Source organism: Papaver somniferum, chromosome 7 (assembly GCF_003573695.1).
Source record: "Papaver somniferum cultivar HN1 chromosome 7, ASM357369v1, whole genome shotgun sequence".
NCBI classification, from domain to species: domain Eukaryota; kingdom Viridiplantae; phylum Streptophyta; class Magnoliopsida; order Ranunculales; family Papaveraceae; genus Papaver; species Papaver somniferum.
Genome location: NC_039364.1, coordinates 4,617,440 through 4,630,354, shown reverse-complemented (window position 1 = coordinate 4,630,354; position 12,915 = coordinate 4,617,440). Strand labels below are relative to the sequence as shown.

The 12,915-nt window shown below is 36.6% G+C and overlaps 1 protein-coding gene across 3 annotated transcripts; it reads left to right on the top strand.

Annotated features, from left to right (window-relative positions):
• The first annotated feature begins 5,098 nt into the window (after positions 1 to 5,098).
• On the top strand, positions 5,099 to 12,906 carry LOC113294732. Of its 3 annotated transcripts, none has more exons than XM_026543109.1 (15): positions 5,099 to 5,299; positions 6,017 to 6,486; positions 6,576 to 6,855; positions 7,278 to 7,576; positions 7,945 to 8,127; positions 8,281 to 9,012; positions 9,112 to 9,206; positions 9,296 to 9,355; positions 9,441 to 9,529; positions 9,946 to 10,536; positions 10,653 to 10,727; positions 10,962 to 11,032; positions 11,136 to 11,193; positions 11,565 to 11,832; positions 12,039 to 12,906. In XM_026543109.1, exons 2-15 carry the CDS (start codon positions 6,083 to 6,085, stop codon positions 12,593 to 12,595), a joined length of 3,762 nt encoding a protein of 1,253 aa, XP_026398894.1. In that variant the 5' UTR covers positions 5,099 to 5,299; positions 6,017 to 6,082; the 3' UTR covers positions 12,596 to 12,906. The 3 variants fall into 3 exon arrangements, with proteins under 3 accessions (XP_026398894.1, XP_026398892.1, XP_026398893.1); XM_026543107.1 differs by having other exon boundaries at positions 5,101 to 5,299; positions 11,964 to 12,906; XM_026543108.1 differs by having other exon boundaries at positions 5,102 to 5,299; positions 6,579 to 6,855; positions 11,964 to 12,906.
• Positions 12,907 to 12,915: the final 9 nt, after the last annotated feature.

The window sequence follows — 12,915 nt, the reverse complement described above, 5'->3', positions numbered from 1 at the left end:
AATGAGTATAATTGGAGACGTATAACATCATCATCTATCAATTGGAAAAAGCAACCGTTGAAAATTGAATGTCCAAATTAAATCGGGTAGACAATAAGGATTGGTATTTCAAATTATGCTCTTTTTGATAGGAATCTAAAATTTAATAAGAAAAATGCATGACCAGCATATTAGCTTTAAATTCATGATCGTTTGTACTCCAAAAAAAATTTGGTGTAAACCTTATAAGATAATATAGTCTCTGTATAAAATTGTTTGTTGACCCTCCTTTTTTTTCTTTTTTTGTATTTGGTATACATTTGGAATGAGAAAAGTAATTTGTGCTTTTCACGGATGCCAAACTACCTTAAATTTAGATTTTCAATATATTATTATAACAAAAGTGACTTGCAAAGAGTTTGTTGAAAGTAGGGCTGTTAATGGGTATCCATTACCCGGAACCGAAATCAGACCCGGTAATTTTGGATCCGGTTTCGGATCCTAAAGTTGGACCCATTAACAATTGAGGACCCGACGGGTAATTACCCGATTCTAAACGGGTCAGGACGGATAATATCCGCTAGGTACCCGATTATTTATTCTTTTATTCATTTTTTACAAAATTACAAGTATTTTGTTAGTTTTGTCTTTGATTTTTTTTTACATTTTTCATTTTTTTCTTACATTTAATCTTTATCTACTACATGAATAAAACAATAATAAGAAACTTTTATACAAATAACTTAGATCCAAACTAAAAAGAGAAAGATAATAATTTTTTTAAGGATTTTTTAATAGTTTTTTTAATACCCAATGGGTACCCGGAACCGATGAGTACCCGGAATTTTAAACGGTCTGGTTCTGAGTCCATGCATTTAGAAACAGTGCCCATAACCGTTAGGAACCGGACCCGATCTTTATAAATAGGGTCCGGGTCTGGATCTAGTGATACCCAGGAGGATCCGAATTCATTGACACCCCTAGTTGGAAGCCCAAACTCCCACACAAGAGTTCGTAAATTACAAAGTGAATTTTAAATTGTCGCAACTATTTTTTTTTTCCCGATGAGCCAATAATTATCTTGTAAGCCAAGTTAGTATTTCGGCGTGTAGTATAATTTCGGACCGATAAAAGTGTGTGCTTTAGCCAGCTAAGGAAAATGCAGATTTGGTCAACTATGTGGTCAAAAGATGCCCAGTTGCAAGTAAAATTCGAGAATTCGCTAGTTCACATTTCGTGTAAAAAATGCGGGAGAGAAAGCTCCATAAGGAGATCATCATTAAACTCGCACTACGAGAAAGGGTCGACATCAAATCTAGTGTCCCGAAATTTCCATGTGGATGTATAAGAGGAAAAAGAGGTTATAGAAAATCTTTTTTGAAAAATCTCAATAAAAGATTCTTGAATCACAAGGATTAACTAATATACAATTTGTTTGCACTTTTAATCATAAAGATAAAATCAATATAATATGAAAATTAAAAGTATAGAAAAGCACAAGCTATAAACTTTGTTAACGAGGAAAAATACGAAGCAAGAAAACCCCGAGACCTCGTACGGTTTGAACATGCACCACTATATTAAGATGCTAGAACACTAGCCTACTATAAAAATTTGGCATGGAATGTAGTTTTTGAGAAATAACACACCGTCCAAGCTATTATGTTGAAGTTGTAACGATCTCGCAAGAACCTTTATACTTGATTCCTCTAGGTGATGCCCTTTACAACCATCGGAGTTGCTCGACAGTTCGTCATGAAGACTACGACTATCCTTCCTCCAAAATGACGCCCAATGATTCCCTTTCTGATGTTAGATTAGGGAAATATAAAAAAAAATATTCCCTAATTAAACGAATCTAAATCTCCAAGACTAGGTTGTACCCATGCTTCGCAAATCCCATGGAGATCTTAGGTGCATCACCTAAAGTGATTGAGGTTTCAGTGACGGAGATCATTGAAAGTCAAATCTTAGGTCATGGAGATCTTAGGTTCTTGGGGGATAAAATTTGCAACAAGATACAAAAATATGAAGGGGTTGAGTTTTTAGTGCTGTTGATGTTTTCAATTTTTAATAATCAATTAAGGATCGCTTTTTTAAGGTGTAAACAATGATTTTTTTGTAACCGTAGTTCGATTACAGAATCTAAGTCGTTTCCTTAGACAAAAATTTATTTTTTTGGTAAGAGGTAGACTTGCATAAGGTTCTTTTCATAATTTTAAGTTGTACATTATTGTTAGCTCAAGTACATTCTATTAATGAATTACTACCAAAGATAACTTCAAATTACTAAGTATATACAATGCGTACAATGAGGCAGTTGTATAGAAGAAGGTCTGAAATCTTGAATCTTAAGATAAATAAATGGGAATTTTGATAAAGTACCCCCGTTTTTTAAAACCCATAAAATAAATGCCCCCGTTTTTTTCAAACTTTCTAAACTGCCCCCACTGTTTACTTTCACACCTTGGGCCCGCATAATTTAGTCACGGGTCGTTTACCTAGTAAAAAACCGGGTTAAATTACCTCTTTACCCTATCACATATAACTACCCTAATGCAACACAACTCTATTCATTCCTTCATTCTCTTTCTCTTTCTTTCATAAGTGGTGAGAAAAAGAGACGCCGCCTTGTTTTTTTTCTTCATCACCACTAGTTAGAGATGTTAGAGAAGAAATTGTAAACATGGAGATGTTAGGAAAAAATATGAATAAATTTCTGATTAGGGTTCTTGTGTTCTTGGGATTTCTTTTTTAAAATTAGGGTTCTTGTGTTCTTTGAGTCGATTGAAGAGCTTCTTGATTTTGTGTATTTAATCTTTTTTTTCTTTTCCGATTTTATTAAATTGATCCAATTTAAGATATGGGTTTGTATTAATTTGTGTGTGAATATTTGTTTTCAAACCTGAATTGAAATCCTCATCTAGCAGTGTGGTAACAATCAAGCACTAGCAATAGAGACACTGAGGACAATTCAGACACAAAAATGTGTCTATCAATGATCATGGATGTTCTAAGGACGGTTCATATGCACCTAGTAAGCAAGAATATTTTTCACTTTTACATCCACTATGGGTATGGAAAAGTGGTGAACATAACTGGTTAAGTGGAAAATATATGACTTACCCAGTTGCGGTGTATTTTCTAACGGGCGATAGAGGCCCAGCGCTTGATTGTTACCACACTGCTAGATGAGGATTTCAATGCCAAAAATTATGTTTCCGACGCTCTGCACTATATCCGTCGCTCGGTGATTTAGCGTTTTAAGGTCACACATCCGTCCCTATAAATACTCGATTTCAACCCCGTTTCAACTCACACCTTCTTTACATATATCAATTTCTTACTTACACTTCTTCTTATCTAAACCAAAATAAATTATTTTCACTCACAACTTCTCTAAACTTCACCATCTTTTAATTTTCTGTAACATCGCTTTTCAATCTCAATCTGGTCGAAATCACAAAGTTCGGGGTATAAATTTATTTTGGCCAAAGATGAATATATTTGCCGGAATTATGTTTATTTTACACAAGATAGTATCGATGGTGCATATCAACAAGATAACACCATGTGGGAAAACATATATCAAAAATATCATGAACAAACCATGAACATCAGTGATCGTTGTCATGTCGCTTCGTTGTAACCCGTAGGGAAGTATCTGTATATGTTGCTACGATAATTAGAGCCTTTTGAAGCCGGGAGAGCGGTGATATTAATGCGAATATGGAAAGAAATTGTCGCATGGATTGGTAACACAAAAACGGGAAAAAAATCGCATTCGAAAGTTGTTACCATATTTGAAAAATGTTTCCCAAATATGATCTAGAGTTTTTAAAACATAATCACCAAATACCTGAAAGATCACCATACAATTCTTCTCTTTAAACACAAAATTTGCAACAGCTCAACCTAGTTCACCAAATCCATCTTCTTCAGTAAATACCACAATAAACACAAATGCTAACTTTAATCTCGATGCTGCTAATAAGAGAAAACAATCTAGGATAACAATAAAAGACTGGTGTGAAAATTCACTCAAGAAGGAGCAAGCTCTGAAAGTTTAACATGAGAGAGCTTACGGATCATCAGAAGACCGTCGAAAAACAAAAAGTTGTTAATCGAAAATTTCAAAATAAGGAGTCGAACAAAGGTCGGGTTTCTCAAAATAGAAACTTGTCTTCAACTATGACAAGCATGAGATTTTAATGCGGACACTACGATAATGAACGAACAAGAAAAACATTTATGACAACTGGCTTTTGATAAGATATAAAGAGAGATGTAACTACAACATTCAACATCCAACAACCTACTTCGTGATGATGAAGGTGGTGAATATGATGAAAAAAACCTCATGATTAATGAAAAATTGATGTATTAAGTCGAAATTTAAAATGTTTACTTAATTCTACTTGATTAGAATTTGAAATGACAAATTTTTCCTAATTCGACCTAATTCTATTTAATATAAATTTTTACTTAGTTATAAAACCACGTTAAACATCATTATATCAAAATGTCATATGGGTGAGAAACTCCTTATTGAGATGTTAAAATGAGGAGCATATTCGAAATTTTTTCTTTTCCATATTCGCCGTTCCAGTCAAATTCGTACAACAATTTCATCGGAGGTTTACCTCTAAGTCTGTATCGATTTACAGTCCAAAATAAAGCAGTAGATTCTTCATCTTGTTTTCTTAATACCAAAAAATCAACATAACAATACTGCACAATTTTGGTTGTGAGAATTATATGTGCCATTACAACAGGTTTCATGAACTTTAATCGGTAACTTAGATTGACGAAACTATTCTGACGTCGTTTTACAGTCTACGCACCTCTTCAGATAATATATTACATAGCGTTTGCAAAGAGATAAATCATCGTCTAGAAAAAAAATTATGATTAACCATATTTCTAGAGATTAGAGCGAAAGAGGAAATGAAAATCATTTTTGTTCGCAATATTCATGTTTTTTTTTTCAGCAAATCAAAATAAAAATTCTCAAACAAAAACTAAAAATAAAATTCTCTATATTTTGAGTAATTACAGTCCAACCTGGAAAATAACAGGAGTAGAGTTGTATACACAGTGTATCATTGATACGTATACAACAAAATAAAAAATTGAAAGAAGAAAAAATAAAATAAAACCCCCGAAAAAATTATTAATCTCCCTCCAAATCAAATCGTTATATTCAAAACCCTAATTCTTTCCCCTTTAACTTTCCCCTTTTTTATTATTCCAAACCCTATAATTTTTCATTCATTCATTCAATCAATCATCTGATTATTATTGTTGTTTATCTAATTAGGTAAGTATAATTTCGTTTCGTTTCGTTTCGTTTCGCATTCTTTCATTCCGTTAATTTCAGCTCTCTGTTGTATCAATTTGATTGTAATTTGATCGTGTTTTGGGTTCGGTACCAGGGTTTTTGTTTAATTATGTTTTCAGTTTCTTATCATCATTGGGAGGATCATAATTGATTGTATTCGTTTTGTTAATTTCATTGATTAAGCGAATATTGAGATCGTTAATAAATTTTCTAATTTTTTTGGATTAAAATCGTTGTAGAATTGTTTGATTGAGTGTGTATGATTGATTAATTTCTGGGTTTTAGTTGATGATTGGAAGGGTATATTTTTGTTAAGTTTTTAACATGGGGGTGTGTTTGTGGTGTTCAGGTAATGAATTTAGTTCGTAAGATAGCTCAATATATCTGTAATCTAACCACGGGGGCACGGTAATAACGAGAGCATCGTAGTACTTGGATTATGTACAAAGAGAGCTAGTGTAGAGTTAAGATTGTGACTGTAATATAGTTAGACATTAAGGTTTTGTATTCTATTGAAGGAAATTACCCAATTTTTTTAACCTTTGTTGTGTTTCTTTCTGGTGAATATAGCTTGCCTCGAACTTTGAATTGTTTGCTTGTTTCAGTTATAATATTTATTTGAATTTTAGTTCATTACGGTTGTATCCGCTGCAAGTGCTTATATTTCTGTTTGTGTTGTGTTCTATTTGGAATTAGAAATTTGGTCGTCAGGAGACGAGACGTGTTTTATAATGCATCCCTGGGAAAGGAGATATTGATGTGATGTCATCGAGCAACAAATATGGTCTGGCTTCTAATAGTCCAGATAGGCCGACGTACCCTAGTGGACAACGGGGAGTCTATGGAGCTGTTTCATTGAATAAATCAGGCAGCTTTCGTGAGGGCATGGAGAATAGGATACTATCATCACGTCCAGGCATGTCTAGAAGTGGGTCTGCGTGTTCACCAGCAGAGGTGGCAAATTTCTTGCATAGTTTGCCTCTTGATGCTAAAGTGATGGTATCTGGACAGAAGCTCCCTCGGCAAGCGGAAGTTAGTAGAATCTTAAGTGCATCGCTGGGCGTGTCACAAGATAGCACCCATTCTGGTTCATCAACTACCAGGATTGCACCCGAGGGGATTAAGAAGGCCAAGGGCGCTGTATTTGAAAACGTTGGCAGGGCTAGGTATTTATCAAGTCTTTTTTTTTTCCTTCTAAATTACTCTAATTAGAAATAGGAAGGTCTTGTTAGCTTATGCATTTTGTGTGGCTTAGCAGCGAGCAAGTGAAGGTTTTCACTGAGATGATTTCCAGATTCGACAAGTGTTTTCCAAATTTGTGTACGAGGAAGCGATCTCGTTCCGATATTCAACCAAGTGATCGATCAAACACCTCACTGGCAGTTGATCGTCTTGCTTCTGGAGGAATTACAGGAAAGTTGGCAACCCAGAGTAATGGGATATCCAGTGGGTTTGACCATGAACACCAGAAACTGGAAGACCAATGCAAAAATCCTGTTAGTAAACGCATACGTAGCTCAATGGTGGATGGACAGGTCACTTCCAATTCCACTTCACATACTATCACTTTGCTCTTTTGTGGACTTCAATTCTTCCTAATTCTGATTTCATCTTGATCTTGCTATATTTATATCATATAAGTTAGTGATATCATGGTGGCCAATATTATTTATTTTTACTGCGTTTAGATTGCTATGGGTTAGGTCTGTTTTTTTCTTGGTGTGACTGTTCAATTTGCTTCGTGTAAACTACTATGACTGGCATAATTGAAAGCATTATAAAGGCTAGGCTATTATTATGTTACAAGAAACTAGTTTTTCTGTTATTACTTTCACCCATATTCCTGTTACTCGAACATAACTTGCATCAGATTTGTTGCTCTTTCATGCTTCAGTATGAAATTGTCTGCTATGTTAGTTATATAGGGGAGTCTTACATTTGTTTCTGATTGATTTAGATGGATATACGTGGGAGTGCTCTTGGAAGGCCACCTGCAGCAATGGATAGGGATAAAGAAATATTTGGAATTGCTAGTGGTGGTCAGGTTCAATCTGCAGAAAAGGATCAAGCTTTACCCATTGGTATGGACGGCTGGGAAAAGTCAAAAATGAGGAAAAAGCGTTCAGGGATAAAGTCTGATGTCTCCATGAATGGAACAATTAGGTCTCCTGATGGTGATCGGGAATCAAAACGAGAGACTCAGCAAAGGCTAGGCATTGAGGCCCGTTCAAGGTTTAGTAACGTTCATGGCTTTAGGTAAGGTTGGCTATTAGTTGTTCAAGCTTACCGCTAGGAACTTTGATCTCCCTGAAAATTAATGTTTTCTCGTAAGATTAAATCTCAATTCTGTCTCCGAGTTTGCATATGAAAACCGGCTACTGTTTTACTACTTTTTTTTCCCTCTCGTTTTGTTGTTTTTTTGCATCGCTTCATGCACCATCTTTTGTCTTAGGCACTAGTCCTGTCTGATCAAGCGTTGTCGTCTATTTTTTATTCTTAACTATGATATTTTCTGAAATCTTTCTAAGGCATCCCACACAACTCTAAAGAGATTAGTTTCATCATGGTTATATTTTTTAATTACATAGGCAGTTTTGTTAAGTTTCGACTTTTGTTATATTCAGATCTGGGCCTTCTAATGGAGCAGTTGGGGTTGGAAAATTAGATGTCATCTCTCAACAAACAACTGGGCTTGGCATGCGATCCGCAGCTAGGAGTGACCAAGATAATGGCTCTCTCGTCAATGACAGAAGAGACCGCCTTGCAGGCGTAGATAAGGAGAAGATCAACCTGAAAGCCGTTAACAAGTAGGCAGACCATGTTTCTGCATTTTTACTTAGTTTGAATTGCAGTCGAATCCTCACATGATATTCTCTAGGTCTAGGGAGGGATTTATATCTTCCTAAATTATGATCTCCCTTTGCTTATTTTATTTTAACAAGTGATTTTCTTAAATTCAGATTGAATTTCCGTGAAACTAGTAATGCTGCTAGTCCTGCTTCAACCCTAAAAATAAATGTGTCCGCTCGGGGGCCGAGATCCGGTTTTGGTACAATGCCCAAGCCAATACCCAATGTCCATCGAGCAATAGGTGGTCCTGATGATTGGGAGACCCCCCAGCCTACGAATAAGCTCAATGCTGTTGTTGGAACTAGCAACCGTAAACGCTCTCAGTCAGCACGTTCGTCATCACCGCCTGTGACACAGTGGGGTGAACAAAGGGCTCAGAAGATATCCCGTGTTGCACGACGAACAAATTTACTTCCTCATCTTCCTGGCCATGATGAATCCCTAGCTATAGAAAAAACATCCGATGTTTCTGGTAATGAAAGTGGCCTAAGGCACTCGTCGGGAAATATTGTGCATCAGGTTAGACCAAAAGTTGAACCTTCAGTTGCATTATCAGAAAGCGAGGAGTCGGGAGCTGCAGAGGTCAGATCTAAGGGTAAGAAGGCTGCTGAAATGGATGAGAAATCAGTCCAAAATTTTCAAAAGGTTACAACATCGGGCTCGTCCAGAAAGAACAAGATGCGAGACGAAGATTTCGGAAGCACTGTTCGCAGACCAGGAAGGGGAGGTAGGAGCTCTGCTGCTGGTAGGTCTAGTGTATCAAAGGCAGTTGATAAGTTAGATAATACAATCACAGCGAAACAACTCAGAAGTGCAAGACATGGAAGTGATAAGATTGTGAGGTGAGACACTTCCCATTTAGAGGCTAGTTATTCAATTTTACTTCCTATGCAGTTAGTATACTTGTTATTATCTCTTATTTGGTAGTTTCCTTGTCTCAGTAAAGTAGGTCGCCCACCAAATCGAAAGATGTCTGAGAGAAAGACTTATACACGTCCTAGATACACAATGAACAGTGGTGTGCAAGATTTTCTTGGTATTTCACCTTCAAAGAATCCATGTTCCATGATCAGTTTTGCAGGTGTTCCTTTTATTCTTTTACTTATACCCTTCTGTTCTTCTCAGGAGAATCACATGATGTGCATGAAGAGCTCTTGGCTGCTGCAAATGCAGCTGCAGACCCTGGTAGAGTTCTCATCATCACAGTTAAATAACCTTTCTTTACTTCTGGAAAGTTCAGTTTCTCTAATGGGATTGTTGTTTTATGCAGGTCAAGCTTGTTCCAGCCCATTCTGGAGACAAATGGAGCCACTCTTTAGTGTCATCTCAGCTGATGATATAAATTTTCTGAAGCAACAGGTGATAATCAGCTACGATTCTTTGTTACTTTTTATCTATGTCTTAATCTTTCAGCTTCTGAACTTTTGTTCACTGTTCCATAGTGAGTGTCATAATTAGATTATATTTAAACTGATTGTGCGCACTTTTCGTATGCTGACGTTTACCTTGCGCTTCATACGTAGTAGATTGTTGTATGTTTGTCAGTATAGCTACATTAGATCATTTTATGGTGCAACTATATCCTGGTTATGATTGGTTAATACTTTGCCAAGGTGAATTATCTGTTAACATGATTTCGGCACTATATGTTTTGTCTATCTTATAATTGGGCAGTTAGGGTCTCAGTATCGAATTTTGTATATGCTGTTGTTTTTCTAGATAATATTTGTTTGGGTTCTGATAGCTGGATCTTTTGTTTAACTTTTTCATTGTAGGGGACTCTTGGGGCCAGCCCCTTGACATCAACAACGGGAGTTGCATCTAGAGATAATTGTAGTACCATCCCTAATAGATTTGAGTTGGTTGAATGTAACGGAGATAGGGGTTTTGCAAGTCAAGCAAAGCATCCTGAATATCATTCAGAGCATTCAGTACCAGCCAGAACGGATGATAGTGTAATCCCACTTTGCCAGAGGCTTATTTCAGCATTAGTTTCGGAGGAAGAGATTGAAGAATTTTGCTACACAGGAGAAGATGAAACCAGTTTTGGGTGGGATGCAGAGTTGAAAGATAATTCATTGAATCAGCAGTCATTTGGAAATCACTGTAGCATTGGCAAACCTGTTACTAATGGCTATAGGATACCTTCCAGCGGAAGATACCGGAATGGGTTTGTACACGATGAGGTCGATTTCCCAGCAATTCCAAATAGTGCGAGCTTTAGGGATGATTCCTTATATGGATTACTGGCAGACCAAGAAGTGACGCCTAACGCACATTGTTCTGAACTTCCGTATAACCAGATGGCTCTTGAAGAGAGACTTCTCCTTGAGCTTCAAAGTATTGGAATTTATCCAGATCCAGTGGTATGTTTCTTTTACCTGGACTTTCATGTTTAAAGATATGTCATGGTCAGTCAGGTCCACCACTTGACTGACTTAGCACGCATTGTTCTGAAATACATGCTTCCATCTCATTTCAGCCTGGCCTAGCAAACAGAGAAGATGAAGATGTTAGTGAGGATGCCAGAAGAGTGGAGGAGGAGCTTAACGAACTGGTACTTAATTTATGTTTCGACCACTCTTCTCAGTTTCCTACCCGTTGGCTTTTGAACTTGGTTGATCATACAGGAACTGATCCTTAAGATACTATTATAAACTGCACTAGATCTAGATTACTGGCCGACACTTTGATTATCAAGCATTCCTAGATTTAATAGAAGGGTTAAAAAAAAAGTGCAGAGTTCGTGCGATTCTCAGGTGTATCTTTTTGTTTTTTGTTTTTTAAATAGGTGACTAAGAAGAATCACTTACTCGGTAAGGTGCAGAAGTCTGCAGCTGAAGCCAGAGAACTTCAAGAAAGGTAATCTGGATGCTTTCTCTTGGATAGGATCAGCTGTATTGCGTACTGTTATTTCCCTTTTGCACCTAATGCTTTTTATTTGTACGTTTTGTTGTTTGTACAGGGAGATAGAGCGTCAAGCTTATGACAAACTTGTGGGATTGGTGTATAGCAAATACATGGTAACATATTCTTGTATCTTAATGTTGCTTCATCGGAATGTTTAATTAAGTCATAGACAATACGAAAATGAACATGCCTTAACTAAAAATGTATAGCCACGCCTCTCACTTAAATTCTATGGGTCCCTTGAGTAGTTGAGGCAGATAGCATCACATTTCATCCCCCTTCACTATCTATCTTCTTCTTCTTCTCAGTATACATGTGGTCTTTACAGTGCGCACTTTTCTTGCTACATAATAATCATAGCTTATCGACTATTTCTCCACTGTTAATTCTTGTTGAACCTATATATTTTTGTGAATACGAACATGCAGTTATATTAAGGCTTATTCATCATTGAGTGGTATAACACCTTCCCTATGTCTTACAGGCATGTTTTGGTCCTAATGCCTCCTCTGGAAAAGGTGCAAGCGGCAAAATAGCAAAGCAGGCTGCTTTAGCTTCAGTAAAACGTACTTTAGAACAATGCCAAAAGTTTGAAAATTATGGTGAAAGTTGCTTTAACGAGCCCGTGTTCCAAGATTTATTCCGCTCTAGGTCCTCAAACTTAAAGGTTTCAGAATGTGTAGATAGTATCATTGAAGGAGAATCTGCGAACCTTTACACTGGAACTCGCTCTTCAGAAGTTAGAGTTTCAGGTAAGTTCTGCATTAGTTATATGCAGATGTTTGATTTTTTAGTTTCTTTGGGAGTGCTTCTTATTGATAAATTGACTTACTTAACAATCTTGACTAGATTTTAAATATTTCTTCTATTGCATCTATGATAGGTACACACCACATCCCTCCTTTTATTCCACAATCAGGTCAGAATATGGATACCATTGACAAGTACCATTTGTCAGGCGAAACTACTGTAAAAGAGGATAAAGGATGCACTAAAATTAAACAGAGGGAGTTGTTGCTAGACGAGGTTGTTGGTGGAACAGGTATTTCCTTGAGAGACCATTCAGGTATTGGAAGTTCTCTTGCTACAAAAGGAAAGAGAACTGGTCCTGCTAAAATTGGCCGGCCAGCTTTAGGCACCGTTAAAGGTGAGAGAAAGCCAAAATCGAAACCTAAGCAGAAGACTGTTCAGTTATCCTCTTCTGTCAAAGGCCTTCTTGGTAACGGTTTAGAGGCACCCAAAGCAGTATTTACTTCTGCTTCAAGATACAGTGGAAATGCCACAGATATCAATGCCAAGAAGGAAAATGGTACGAGTATGGGGACACCAGACAAAGATGAGGCTCTTGACTTGTCTCATCTGCCGTTACCTGGAATTGATGATGATCTCGATGGGCAAGGGCAGGATTTTGATTCAATATTCAAAAATATTGATGATGAAGCATTGCAAGACATTGATTTTATGGGACTTGAAATTCCAATGGACGACCTTTCAGACTTAAATATGATGGTTTGAGTTTCCTCTCTTTGTATATTCAGTGATTATACAGGTTAAACAACATATAAATGAAGAAGAAATGGCTTAATATGTGGGACAATCACTCTATAGCCAGTTCTGTAAGTACTTAGTAGGGTATAGATAGATTCTTTCGACTACTTCTGACTTCACAAATCTTTTCTTTTTTGTTGATGTACAAGCAAGTCCCCGACGTTATCTTAGCAGGCATTACATCCTGATAATGGAAATAAAAGTCAGTAAACAGTGCCAATTGTACATAAATCATATTTTAATTTAATAAAATAAAAAAAGTGGGGATTTATTTGATACCTTGCCTC